The following is a 15221-nucleotide window of genomic DNA, read 5'->3' on the forward strand; positions in this document are numbered from 1 at the left end:
TCTTGATTAGTTGGCCTGAGAGGAGTGAATTTTCTAGTCTTTCATCCCTTATTTGTCATACCGCTTTACTGATTTGGGACCATAGTCCTATTTTCTTCATGCAAAGCTTGCTCTTCCTGAGAGTAAGAGAATAGCTTTTCATCTAAATAATTTTTCTCTTTGTTAATGGGGATAACTACATCTTTTTCATACAATGCTTTTTATGTTGATCAATTGTGGCATGCATGCATTTGTATGCTTTACTCCTACTTGTGAGCTCCTTGAGGACTAAGATTATATTATTTATGTTGTAACTCGTAGAAAAACCTAAAAGAATTACTAATTTATATACAAAAGGAACAGAGTAAAGATCATTAATAATTTTTTATAGAACAATATAAATTGATGTTTTAATCAAACTTTATGAAATTGATGTTTTTTCAATATTTATATGCAACTCAAATTTCATTTTTTTTTTAGGTTTTTGCAAGGCAAATGGGGTTAAGTGGCTTGCCCAAGGCCACACAGCTAAGTAATTACTAAGTGTTTGAGACTGGACTTGAACCCAGGTACTCCTGACTCCAGGGCCAGTGGTTTATCCACTGCGCCACCTAGCCGCCCCCAAATTTCATTTTTTTAAATAAGAGGCAGTGATAGAAAGAAAACCAACTAGCTTTGGAGTAAGGGATACCTAGGTTCTCATTCTGTCTCTGAGACCTTCAACAAGTTATTTAACCTTTAACTGTTTGGGATAGCTCTTTAAGCTAGTAAATTACAGAGTAATTGTTATACTGCTATGGTAGACAGTTCTTTCCTCATCATTAGTTCTTTAAATAGATGAAATCAAATATATATATATATATATATATACATACATACATAATAAATATAGGAAATATGGATGAAAATATTGGAATTTTTCTGTTATGTATGTGTAACAGATTTTCATAGATATACAAGCTTTTTATTAGTTGTTTCAGTCTAGTTCAACTCTTCATGACCCCATTTGAGGTTTTCTTGGTAAAGATACTGGAATGGTTTGCTTTTTCTTTTTTAGCACATTTTGCAGATGAGCTTAAGTGACAAGCTCTGGATCACACAACTAGTAGGTGTCTGCCAGATTTGAACTGAGGAAGCTGTCTTCCTGACCCCAGTTTCAGTCTTTATCCATTGGGCTACCTAGCTGCCCCATCCTTTTTTTTTTTTTTGAGGTTTTTGCAAGGCAAATGGGGTTAAGTGGCTTGCCCAAGGCCACACAGCTAGGTAATTATTAAATGTCTGAGACCGGATTTGAACCCAGGTACTCCTGACTCCCAAGGCTGGTGCTTTATCCACTATGCCACCTAGCCGCCCCCCCCCCATATTTTTTTGATAGATCACTTTAAAACATAATTTCAAGTTAGGTAATTTTATTCTTTCCTTTTGATGATATATTTATATGCATTTGTGCATTTTATCCATAGTGGCATTCACATTTGAATCTGTCAGCATTTCATAGAGTGATATTTATTTCGTATCAAATAATCTTCCTGAAATTCCAGCTTTTTTCTTGATGACTGAATTTTTCCTATTGATATGTTGCATACTTGGCCATGTTCCTTATAATCATTGTATCACTTCATGGTACGATGAAGTTAACAGAGTTACAGAGTTTAGGACTACCTGTATTATTCTAGTAGCATAATTAGCATCAGTCCTGTCCTTCATAGCATAGATTCAGTTTAGCATAATGGAAGTCTTGTGCACTTTTTTATAAACCCTTGCTATGCTGCACTTTCGTTCCTGGGAGGCCTCAAGCAAGTCTTTGAACCTTACTTTCCTAATTTTTATCTTGTAAAGGGGGAGAAGGGAATCAGGCTTGATGATCTTTTAAGTTTCCTTCAGCCCTAAATATGTGATCCTATGAATTAGTTCCTGAGAGCTTAGTATATATAAGACACTAGGAATACAAAGATAGTTATGACTAGAATTGTATGCTTAATTGACTTAGTTTCTTTGTGACAGAGCAGGGGTGGGTCCAAAATATACAAATAAGTATGATTCAAATAAAAAGTCTAGGTGAAGTTCTGTTACAGTCTTTTAAGTTTTTAATTATAATTTAATAAGTCATTTTAAATAGCATTAAAATGCTAAAAGTGTTCTGAGGTTTTTTTTTTTGGGGGGTGCTTTTAGCATTTCTAAGAAGGACAGAAATAGAACATTACCGGTTAATAGGAGGCACTGTAGGTCTCAAGTGCTGGGTGTCTCTTTGCCTTGTCAAGTTTTACCTGGGGACTTTTAGGAAGTAACATTTTTAGAGTGGAAGATATTGCTTGGATACCCTTGGAGAGGAGTATTATGTGGTGTCTCCCAAAGTAAGGGGGTCTTACTTTTATGTACTTGGTTCTACTACAGAATCACAGAATTATAGAGTTGAAAGTACTGTGTTTTACCAACCTCACTGATACATACAGACAAATAGCTTTTCTTAGAGATCTCTAGTGAGGGAGAATCTCAGCCTCCTGAAGTAGCCTATTTCACTTTAGGACATTTTCCTGAAGTTAAGCCTATTTTCCCCTTTACATCTCCTCCTGCCATCTGAAGCCAACTGGAGCAAGTGTTTTCCCTCTTCCACATGATAGTCCCTCAGATACTTTATTTTCTGAACTTTTTCCAAGCTTGACTACCCTGGTTCCTTCAGTCACCATTTGACTTATTCCAGATATTTTCTTCAGGATTCTTTATAGCTTATTAGTTATCTTTCTGAACTGTGGTTCTTTGATTAGAACACAATGTACCAAATATGGTCTGACTGGGGCAGAACACAAACATTATCATTTTCTTATTTCTAGAATGTTTCTCTTTATGAGATGCCACATCACACTGATTACTTAACTTTATATCACTTATTTGAGGTGACTTATGTTAATTAGTACCATATTTCTTGACCTTTTTTAACTTGTTTATAATATATTCAAGAGTTTCTATGTCTTAAAAGCATTATAACAGGATTCATAGGAGTTAATATTTTTTTAGGTTTTTTCTTTTTTTTTCCAAGGCAAATGGGGTTAAGTGGCTTGCCCAAGGCCACACAGCTAGGTAATTATTAAGTGTCTCAGACCGGATTTGAACCCAGGTACTCCTGACTCCAAGGCCAGTGCTTTATCCACTACGCCACCTAGCCGCCCTGGAGTTAATATTTTTGAACTTAGTTTAAAGATAACTATTCCTGTCCAAAGGAAAGAAAATTTCTTGACTAAGTAATACTATCTTTTAATTTCTCCTTTAGGTTGCATGAGAAAAAGAGTCCTGAGATGGAATATATAAATAAATACAGACAATTAGAAGCTCAAGAATTTGATATATACAACAGTGATCATTCAAGCAGTGGACCAGGTAAAAAACCCTAACTAATGTATTATAGAATATAGAGGATAGTTTATTTGAAGAATTCAGTTATTTAATCAATGTCATTCAAAAATAATAATGTAAATAAAGGGTCTTATTCATTCCGCCTGTCATTTGAAAATATTCTAAATTTGTGAGCTTTGGGGCCTACATAGTCCATGTTCCTGTTACTTAAATGCAGTTCCTTGCTGGGGAAGGCAGGGGGAGAGGGGTTAGAAAAGAAGAAAGGACCCAGGAAAGAAGCAAAAATGATTTATTAATTCTTATTATATGCTGAACACTATGCTAATAATTTGAAAAGTTATGGTATGAGAACCAACAAGATAACTCAGTATTTAAGCTTGAATTTTTCATTTAATTAATTTCCCAAAAGTTAATTGTTAGTTTAACTTAAAGGAGCAAGTTGAGTGACAGAGAGGTCAATTTCTACTACTAATTTTAATATTACTTTAGTACTTAGGTTTGATGGTAGAATTCAGTGATTATTATAAAGGACCCTTAAAAAAAGAATTTAAAAATAATTGAAGACTAATTTTGAAGAACTGGTGGTCCAAAGAAAAGTTATAGATACAATTGAAAACTTTATCAGAGAAAATAATGATAATGAAACTCAGAATACCAAAACTTATGAGATAACATCTAAAGCAATTCTGAGGGGAATTACAGCTTCATCAATAAAAGTACAAAAACCAATCAGAATTGGACTTGCAAGTAAGAGTAACTTGAAGAACAACATAACAGAAATCCAAAAGAGATGGATAATGTTGTTCGTAGCAAAAAACGAAAAAGGACTTTTTGAAGGAGTAATCAAGGAGAGTATCAGAAACTTTTGCCCAGTTATATGCTAACACAACTGATAACTTAGAAGAAATAGATGAATGATTACAAAGACATAAAATACCCACATTAAAAGAAGAAACAAACTATTTCAATAACCCAGTATCAGAAAAAAAAGAATTTGAACAAGCCTTAAATGAACTTCCAAAAAACTAAATTCTGGGACTAAATGGATTCACAAGTAAATTCTGTAAGATAATAAAGCATGATTTATTTTAAAACTACCTAACTCATTTCAAATAATAAGATATGCTTAATCCAGTACAGGAAACTGTACACCACTATCTCTAATCAAAACTGATAAAAAATTTTGAATAAAAAAATAAAAAGAATATAGACTATGTCCAGGTTGGACTTAAACCAAAAAATTCAGTATTGATTCAACATCAAGAAGACTATAAATAAAAGTCATGTTTATTTCTGTTACATCAATAGATGTTGAAAAGACTTTGGCAAAATGCAGCACTCATTTCTATTGAAACCTTTAGAAATATAGAACAAATTGACCTTTCCTTAATAGAGATAATAGTATCTTTTAAAATCTTAAAATGCACATTATATATATTAGAGAAGTCAAGTCTTTCCAAGATCAGGAATAGAATAAGAATGCCCATTATCACCAATATTATTTAAATGATAGTGCTAAATTGAGGAATAACATGAGAAAAGGAAATTCATAGAATAAACATAGGTGAAATCACTTATTGCTTTTGCAGCTGATAAAATGTTGCATATAGAGAATCTAGATAGTCAGTTAAAAATTAATGGAAATAACTAATAGCACCAACAGAATTGCAGGGCATAAAGATATAGCTACATAAATTATCAACATTGCTATTTATAGTCAACAAAACCCAATAAGAAGAGATTGAAAAATAAATTCTCTTCAGAATAACCAATAGGAGTTATATAAAATACTAGGGGGTTAGATATTAGATAATTAGATAGAAGTTAATATTTTGTATCCTCCAAGATTCACCTAGCAACTATGTCTCTTAACCATAAATAATTGGAGAAACATTAATTGTTCCCGACTAGGTTGAGCCACTCTAATAAAATGACAATGCCACTTAAATTTATTTATTAATGGTGTGTCAGATATTTAAAAAATATCTTACTGTACTAAGAAAAGTAATAACAAAATTCTTATGCAGAAGCAAAAGTTCTAGAATCTCAAGGGTAATAATAAAAAAAATGAGAAGGAAGATCTATCAGTACCAAATCTCAAATCATTATTATAAAGCAGCAAACATTAAAACTTTCTGTTAATGGTATTAAAAAAAAGGGAGGTGGATCAGTGAGATAAATTTGACATACAATATACTGAAGCAAACTCTAGCAGAGTGTTTAATAAATCCAAAGACTCCAGCTTTTGGGAAAGGATTATTTAACAAAAACTAGACTAGCAGTTTATACTGTAATCTTCAGATAAACTCAGAATGAATATAGGCATACCTCATAGATGCTGTAGATTCAGTTCCAGACCACCAAAAAAAAGTGAGTCACAGATTCATGTTTTACACTATATTGAGTTTTATTTAAATGTGTTATAGTTTTTAAGGTTAAAAATTACATTCTTTAATTTTAAACTTTATTAAAAAATGTTAATTATCATCTGAACTTTCAGTGAGTTGAAATCTTATTGCTGGTGGAGGGTCTTGAGGTTGTTGATGACTGCTTGACTGATCAGGGTGGTGGTTGCATAAGGTTGAGGTAGCTTGGGTAATTTCTCAAAATAATTTAATTTTTTCATCCTGTTGACTTTTCTGTTCATTTAAATATTTAAGAGAACATGATAGAATAATTGATTGGTCTGATTTTCAGTATTGTATATCAGGGAATAGAGATGGGAGAATGATCAATTGGTAGAGCTTATGGATAACTTTATTTGCTAGAGCTTATGGATAACTTTATTTGCTAGAGCTTATGGATAACTTTATTTGCCATCTTAAATGGCCACGGTTTGTAACACCCCCAAATAATTACAGTAGTGATATCAAAGATCATTGATTATAGATCACATATGACATATGCTAACACTGGAAAAGTTTGAAATATTGTGGTAATTACCAGAACATGATATGATACAGATATAATGTGAGCACATGCTGTCAGAAAAATGGTAATGAAAGACTTGCTCGATTTAAGGTTGCCTTCAGTTTGTAAAAACTTGAATATCTGCGAAGCAGGATAAAATGTTAATTAGAAAAGAAAGTACTTTTTAGTTCTAATGTACATATTATAATGTTGCTTTTATGATTTTGCTCCAATAAAATTCTCAATTTAAAATATTTCAAAACAGTAGGTTGTTTTCCGACCTTTAAAAATCTAGTAATTATTCTCTGTAAAGATAAAAAGTTCTAAATTTCTAATTATGTCAGTGTGTGTGTATGTGTGTATGTGTGTGTACACACACATACACACACACACACACGTTAAAACTGTTCAGAAGTCCTTAGTTAATAGTGGTAAAAATTGCTGTTCACATACTTAGAAATTTCTCTAGATGTTTCTTGCACTGCTTTTGGTCCTAGAAATTTTTTCCCCCTAAAAATTCAAATAGGAGTAAAGAAGGAAGACATACTTTGAAATTATACAATGACATTTGCTATTAATAGATTTTTTTAAAGTGCATTTAATATGTGAATCCTCTTAACTTTAAACATTTTTAAGCTAGTCATAGATTTGATGATCATACAGCTTAGAATAGTATTTGTTCTAATATTTGAAAATTAAAAGTAAAGTGTTTTAGCTTCGAAATAGAACAGGAAGTACACAATCCACTTAGCTTATATTTTAATCTTTTATTCAGCTTAAAAGAATATACTACTTTGGGAAAAATTAAAATTTCTTAACAACTTGAACGTTCTCCCAGAATGTCACATTTTGTGACATTACTGCTGAGACATTTTTAAGATTTGCTGTAGGGTTAGGAAGTTACTTTTTTGTACCATTATTTTATGACTGAATGCTCACTTTTTTTTTTAGGTTTTTGCAAGGCAAATGGGGTTAAGTGGCTTGCCCAAGGCCACAGAGCTAGGTAATTATTAAGTGTCTGACACTGGATTTGAACCCAGGTACTCCTGACTCCAAGGCCAGTGCTTTATCCACTATGCCACCTAGCTTCCCATTACTTTTTCTTAAAGTAAAAATTCCTTTAATGTTCATCCTCTGAACATTCAGTATATTCTAAATATGTAGTAAAAGAGGACAAGCAAAAATTATTTTCCCTTTCCATAAAAATGAAGTGATGTAATAAATTCTAAGAGTTTATTTAAAAGATTTAATTTTCAGTGGAATCATTAATTTATCAAAAAATGCTCTAGTTTTCAGCAATACCCTGGAGGACTGTTCAAATATTTCAGAACATATGACTTGGCTCTGGAAGAGATCTTGTGTCATCTAGAATTCCATAACCTCAGTTGTAAGGAAACTGAGAAATCATGTAGTCTGTTTAGTACCTAATAATATTTCATTCTTTAACATGAACAAGTGATCATCACCTTACATTAAGCCATTCCTTCAAATAATACTTGGGGGGTCATGATCTCCCATCCTCTTTTTATAAACCAAGGCACCAAAGAGGAGGAGGGTTATGGCTGTTTGCTGGGGAATGTAGTCAGTAATTGTATTTGCCTCACACTTCCCTTAGGAGAATTGGTTATTGCAAATAGAGAAAGTCTTGAGGTCATGAATGATAAGTCGTTTGTAGAAGCCTATGTAAACTAGAACTTTGGATAGTTGGGCCTCCCCTCTCCCACTTGTCTATGGCAGAGAATGCTGACCTCCCCGTCAGCTAGCTCCAGTGCCACTCCTGCCACCATCACCAACTTGTGATGCCATTGCTGCTGTCCGTTCACTTCATCACTTTTCTCCAGCCCCTATTCTCAAGCTTGGTCTGCTATCAAGGGGATGTGGGCAAGAATTAACAGGACTTTAAAGTTTTCTTAAAGGTTCCTTTAATTTTCTCCTCAACAATGAGTCTAGTGAGTAGAAGTAAAGCCTACTTTTTTCTCTTGGGTCCCAAGTCTGTCATATATGTATAACTTTTCTCTCAGTTCTGGGTGTCGGATCAGTGCCCTGTTCTCTCTGTCTTTGCTTAATTCTTAATAATCCTGTCCCCTTTCTTTTAAAGGCAAAGCCTACAGATGTGCCTCAGGTCTTTAGGAGCCATGGCTCAGCCACTGTACTCTACTACCATGACTTAATTTGATTTAATAACCATTTGAGGATAGGGGTTTTCTTTATACCTGATAAAGGAGATATGATCAGAGTCCCAAGTAAGCATCAGTGGGGATGTTTAGACCATATATATGCAGATTATTCAGTACCAGAGCCTTAACTTATATCTTTTTGACTTTGCCCAGGCTGTTCTAGTCATATTTCTTACATTTGTAATTTTTATAGTAAAATTTCTAACATTGTTTTTGAAGGAATAATTTTCTGTCAGTTTTTCAAGAAAAAATATTAGGGAATGAATTAACAGTTTTTCAGCTTTGTTCAGGCACCAGGGAATTTCTTTTGATGGGGAATAAAATTTTTTGAATTTTACACTGGGTTGTCTGTCTGATCATCATGAGCATTTGGGATTTTCTTTTCTCTGGATTAGTATTTACCCCACCCTGTATCCAGCTGATATAAAGATGACAAAAGATAGAATTTAACATTTTCTGCTTGTTATGTCTGCTACTTTCCCTAGGGCAAAAAAATGGTATGTTTGGTAATAAGATTTGCTCTGTTAGAACTCTTTCAGTCAGTGACCTGGAAACTTCACATTATATTTTGTTGAAATAACTCTCACTTAGTGGATTTCTGCCTCATGGAATGTGTTTTCATTATATAAAATTTATGTCCTTAACTAGCAACCTAAAAATGATCTTGTAACATATATGTTGATAATTCAATTGTTTTTCCATGATAACCAGGTAAAATCCTACACTTAGATATTGTATATTCATATTATCAAAGTATTGCTTTAACTTCATAGGAGCTATTGAGACCAGTTTAATAAGCTATTTCCCAAGTTTTTTAATGTTTACTACTGATAATAATTATTATTATTTCTATAATGTTTTAAGATTTACATTGAATTTTATATATGCTGCCTTCTTTGATCTTCAGAACAGCTCTATGGGGTTGGGGTATTATTATTTCCATTTTAGAAATAAGGAAACTGAAGCATGGAAAGCTTAAGTGACTTGCCCAGAGTCACACAGTTAAGATATTAAGCATCTGAGACCAGATTAAAACTGAAGTTCTTTTGAATCCAATTCTTGTACTCTTTCTTCTGGGCCATCCTGCCTGCCTGTGCCTCCTCTTTCTACTAATTTATAGATCTAGCAGGGTTCTTCTCCATTCTTTACTTCCCCTTCAGGGAATTATCCACGTACATATTTATTTTCTTCTCCAGTTCAAGATCAGTTCTGTCCAACTCAGCTACTGTTTGTCTCACTTGTGCATTTATATCCTCTGTGACTCCTTTTCTTTTCCTCAACTCAGAAATAATCTCATATGCCTCAAATCCTCTTGGAGGAAGGTAGCCCTCTGCCTTTTGAAATGGAGAAAGCATACTAAGAATCTAAATTATGATGGCAAAGTTTCACAATGCCTTGCTTTGATTTGGTAGTATTTGCATTTTGTCACATTCAAGTCACTGCTATTTATGTAGTAGCAGGTGATTAGTCCCCTTCTTAGAGGAGAAGGTGGAGTTTTGCAAGTTTTTCAAACATTATGTATGTTCCAGGTCAAAATGGACAATAAATTTTTCCTGAAAGGGATGGGAAAAGGACTTAAGTGGGGGGGGGGAAGATATAAAGTAATTGAAAGGTTACTTGACATTTGTTGGGATGTTGGGGAGTAGAAGAATGTTAAATCAAGAGGAAAGAGAGGAAATAAGCATGTATTACCTGCCTTATGTGTGCTTAGAAGGTGCTACATACTTCATAAATGTTATTTGATCCTCATAACAGCCCTGGGAGGTGAGTAATATTATTATCTCTGTTTATGTCAGAAAGAAATTGATTAACTTGATTACAGTCGCAGAACTGGAAAGTTTCTGAGGCTGAATTTGCATTGAACTTGGGCTTCCTGATTCTGGGCTCAGAATTCTATTATCTGCTTCATCTAGCAGGGAAGGAAAAATAAAATTTTAGGTTTAAGATTAAAGAATAATAGGAAGATCAGGGACAGAGTGCCTCAAGGGATGGTTTATAAGAGAACCTTTGATATTTTGTTTATCTAATTAAAAGAATTTTTCAATTAAAAAGGATGGGGGGAGGAAAGAAGCTGCCTTTTATATCTAACAAGCTAGATGCTTTAGAGAAAGAATGACAGTTGAGACCACTAGAAGTTCACAGGCAACAAAATCCAAGAAAAGATTCAGTGGTAAAGGTTTGTCCTTACTTGTATACATGCCCAAAGCTTAGGTAACAAGCAAGAGAAAGCCAACTAGAAACTCCAACCTTACAAGGAAAAATTGATTTCCTTGGTATCATTGAAATTTAAGAGAAAAGAAAGAAGGGTATGAACTCTGTTACTCGAATATGGTTCTGGATTTGCACAGCATTGAAAAAGGTTAAGTAAAGGGGGTGGAATTTATGTTAGAGTAGTGTTACATTAAACAGTGTCCTCCTATGAAGAAATCCAGGGGATCCAAAAGGGAGCTGAGCATAGTGCTTCTCATTGGGGTGTAAACCAATGGATGAAGAGAGTGGTCATGATTCTTACTAGAAAGAAAGAACTTGTGCAGGGGGCAGAAATGTTGGGGAAGTTTTGGGGAAAGTAATTGTGATGATGAAAAGGAAAAAAACTTTGTATAATCTAATGATGCAGCTTTGATTTTGGGAAATCAGACTGATTTTAAAGGATTCAGAGAAAATATTGGTAGGATCTCACAGATTATAAAATTCTTCAGAGGAAATGAATTACAAAGGGAAACTTTAAGAACGAAAATGAATGGGGCAGCTAGGTGGCACAGTGGATAGAGCACCGACCTTGAAGTCAGGACCCAAGTTCAAATTTGACCTTGACACTTAACAATTACCTAGCTGTGTGACCTTTGGCAAGTCAATTAACCCCATTGCCTTGCAAAAACTAACCCCACCTCAAAACCCATATTAAATCAAAGAATGAAAATGAATCATAACTTCATTGAGGAGGAAAAATGATGGTTGTCTAAATATGGTTGAATTCATTATAGTTAATATTAGAATAATATTAGAATAAATTAGAGTTAAGAAATGTGTCCTGTATTGGTAGATGAATATGGATATTATTAATTGTACATATGTATCAGGGAGCATGAAAGCCATAACTTTTGTTCAGACAAAGAATGAACTTTATCAAATGTGAAATCTTTCGAAGGAATTCAGCAGACCCTTTTAGAACCTCCACAAAAATAAGAAAAATCAAAGTTTAAAAATGTTTTGCTAGCATTTCAACTCTTCAAAAATACTGTTTATTTTTCCAACTATATGCAAAGATAGTTTTTCTCTCTCCTTCCCTTTCTCTTCCCTCCCCCTGACAGAAAACAATCTGAAATAGGTTAAAAATGTATAATTATGTCTTAAACATATATCCATATTAATCATATTATGAAAGAAGAATCAAATCAAAAAGGGGAAAAAACTATGAGGGGGGAAAATCACAATATGTAAGACAAATTTAAAAAATGGAAAATAGTATGCTTTTGTTTGGGAGAATAATCCACTTACAAATTATTGAGAAGCTCCTCTGAACAAAAAGAAAAAAGTTTACTTACTTTTTCTCGAGAGAAGGGCCACTCCAAGTCTCACAAAGATAGTGAAGATTGGGGGCGGCTAGGTGGCGTAGTGGATAAAGCACTGGCCTTGGAGTCAGGAGTACCTGGGTTCAAATCCGGTCTCAGACACTTAATAATTACCTAGCTGTGTGGCCCTGGGCAAGCCACTTAACCCCGTTTGCCTTACAAAAATCTAAAAAAAAAAAAAAAAGATAGTGAAGATCAAGGGGCTGCACCCTAGATTCAAACCAAGCAAGATTATATGGCCTAGCGGGATCTCCTCCCTCCCTAAAGCCCTCTCTTCTAATTCAATTGGTTGGGTCTTCACAGTTACACTCTTTATAGAAAAAAAATCTACCCAGTAACAAAGAGAAGAATAAAATGTTTTCATTAAATACTATCTCAACATTCAGATAGTGAGAATATCAGAAACTTTTTTTAATAACCTTTTATGTCTATCTAAATGAAATAATGTCTAAATACGCACCTTCTAAGAAAAGTCTACTATCCTAGTAAAAATAGTCTTATCATCAAACAAGAGGCTTATGAGCTTCTTTGGAATGCAAGGTTTTTTCGTGGGAATAGTTTGTTTTTATTTTTCTTAACTCTGAGAGGACTTCACTAGGAATATTAACCCTAAAAATGTTTTATTGGGACTATTCCACTCACTTTGGTCCACATTCAGACTCCATAGTTCCTTCTCTGGATGAGAATGCTATTTCCCATCACAAGTCCTTTAGAATTGTCTTTGATTGTTGTACTGTTGAGATGAGCAAGTCCATCCTAGTTGATCACCACTCATTTTTGTCGTTAGCATGGATGATGTTCTGGTTTTGCTCATTTTACTCAGCATCAATTCATGCAAGTCTTTCCAGGCTTTTCTGAAGTCCTGTCCCTCATGATTTCTTACAGAACAATAATACTCCATCACATTCAATATTGCAACTTTTTGATTATTTTTTTTTTGGCTAGAATATTAGAATTGTAAAGGATCATTTATAATTTCATTTACTGTGATGGATAGATCATAGATTATTTAACCTCCTTTTGCCCCAAACATACTTTAATTACAGAAGTTACATATATATAAGGTGTTTGTTTACTTGGGTCTTCCTATGCTAATGAAATCAAAGATCTATTTACTTTAAAAAATAAAAAGAAAAAATGACGTTTCAAAGAAGCTCTTAGAATCTGGCCTTTTATAGTTTTTAGAAACTGAATTTAGGTTTACTTAATTTTTTAGAAAAGATTAAAAAAATTTGAGTACACTTCCATCCATGAGGACCTTGTTTCATTTAAGCTTTGTGTATTTATTGCAACAACTTAATTCAATGCTGTATGCCTAGTTCATGATTAATATTTAATTGATTGAAATTTAATAAAATTCAGACTTTATTCAGTAAATGTGGAAAATAATTTTAAAAAATTTAGTTGCATATTTATAACCATTTAAAGGAGTGAAATGTGTTGGGAACAACTGAAAATGGAAAAATTATAGGGAGGATAGGCAGAGAAATGGATACTTATTTTAAGAAAATGAGTGTATGAAAGGAGAATAAGAAAAAGAGAGTATGAAAGAGACTTGACATCTTGGTAGGATAGGGTCAGAGTTACATACTGAAGCAGGTAGAAAAATTTGAGAATTTTTTAATTAAAGGTTGTTTTTCAATTATTTATTAATTTTTAAATATATATACGTATAAATATATATACACACATATATAGGAAAACACTTAATGTTTTTGAATCTTAGAATGAGTAATCTGTCAATGCATAATAAGAAATTTTTTTGTTAAAAAGCCTTTTATTTATCTTGTTTATTCTTAGTAAGATGTGGATTTTATCATTTCACATTTTTCTACTGAAGAAATATAATCTGTAGTTCTGATCTGTGAAAATATATTATTGTCAAGGTTGACAAACAATCTTACCTTATAATATACATTCTTTCTCAGTTCCCTTCCTAATCCAATCATTTTAAAATCTCTTATGTTTCTTAACCTTTTTTCTTTTGACACTGGCACTTTCAGCACCTCACACCCAGATTATTGCAATGACCTGTTGTTTGGTCTCCCTGCTATACCTTTCTCCCTGCTCTAGTACATTCTCGACTTAGCTTTCAAAGTGATTTCCCTTGTGAAAAAGTAGGGTTACTAATGTCCACTACAGGCACTGTTGAGAAGTGATCTAACCATTTTGAGAACAATTTGGAACTGTGCCCCAAGGGCTATAAAATTTTGCCATTCCCTTTAATCAGTAGTACCACTACTAGAACTGTATCCTAAAGAGATCAAAGAAAATGAAAAGGAACTATGTGTGCAAAAATATTTATGACACCTCTTTTTGTGGTAGCAAAGAATTACAAATTGAGGGGATGCCCATCCATTGGGGAATGGTTGAATAAGTACTGGTATATGTTTGGAATGGAATACAAGAATATATACATGAATACATACCTGAATCGATGCAGAATGAATTGAAGAGCATGGTATACAGGAATAGCAGTATTGTAGATGAACAATTGTGAATGACTTGGCTACTCTGTTCAACACAGTGCTCCAAGATATTTCCAAAGGATTCTTGATGAAAAATGTTCTCTTACTCCAAAGAGAGAACTCAGGAACTCTGAGTGCATTTTGAAGTATAATTTTTTTCCTTCCCCTCTCTCTTTCCCTCCATCCCTTCTCCACCCCTTTCACTCAACAAGTCTGATATGGAAATAATGTTTGCATGACTCTATAAGGGTAATTAATTGATCTCATACTGCTTTGCCTTCTCAGTGAGAGGTTAGAGAAAGGGAGAGAATTTAGAACTCATTTTTTTAAATGTCAGACATAAACAATATATTATTTAAAAGGGAAAAACCCAACAAAGTGATTTTCCTAAAATATCGGTCTGACCATATCACCTTCCCTATTAAATAAACTCTAGTGGCACCCTATTACCTACTCTGTGATTAAATATAAAATTCTTTTTTTGTCTTTCAAAGCCCTTATTCTCTTTCATGTACTTCGTGACTATTGACAGTGGACTCTTTGCTGTTCCTTGAAGAAGATACTCTTGTATTTCCTGATTTCTTTTAGTAGTTGTAGTCTCAGTAAGAGTCATAAATCTAGCCTAGAGGGAGTAACTGTAGCTGTGTCCAACTCTCTGTGACCCCCATTTGGGATTTTCTTGCTGGGGTTACTGGAGAGGTTTGTTATTTCCTTTTCCAACTCATTGTACAAATCTGTAAACCAAGGCAGAGTGATTTCCCCAG

The 15221-nt window shown here is 33.6% G+C and overlaps 1 protein-coding gene across 2 annotated transcripts in view; it reads left to right on the forward strand.

Annotated features, from left to right (window-relative positions):
• Positions 1-15221, forward strand: part of TDRD9 (tudor domain containing 9) — a 191194-nt gene that overhangs the window by 36228 nt on the left and 139745 nt on the right. For both annotated transcript variants that reach the window (XM_074213215.1, XM_074213216.1), the window contains one exon: positions 3248-3354. In XM_074213215.1, the coding sequence (XP_074069316.1) occupies positions 3248-3354 (107 nt within the window). The remainder of the gene's footprint in view (positions 1-3247; positions 3355-15221) is intronic.

The sequence above is a fragment of the Macrotis lagotis genome, chromosome 1 (assembly GCF_037893015.1).
Source record: "Macrotis lagotis isolate mMagLag1 chromosome 1, bilby.v1.9.chrom.fasta, whole genome shotgun sequence".
Lineage (NCBI taxonomy): Eukaryota > Metazoa > Chordata > Mammalia > Peramelemorphia > Peramelidae > Macrotis > Macrotis lagotis.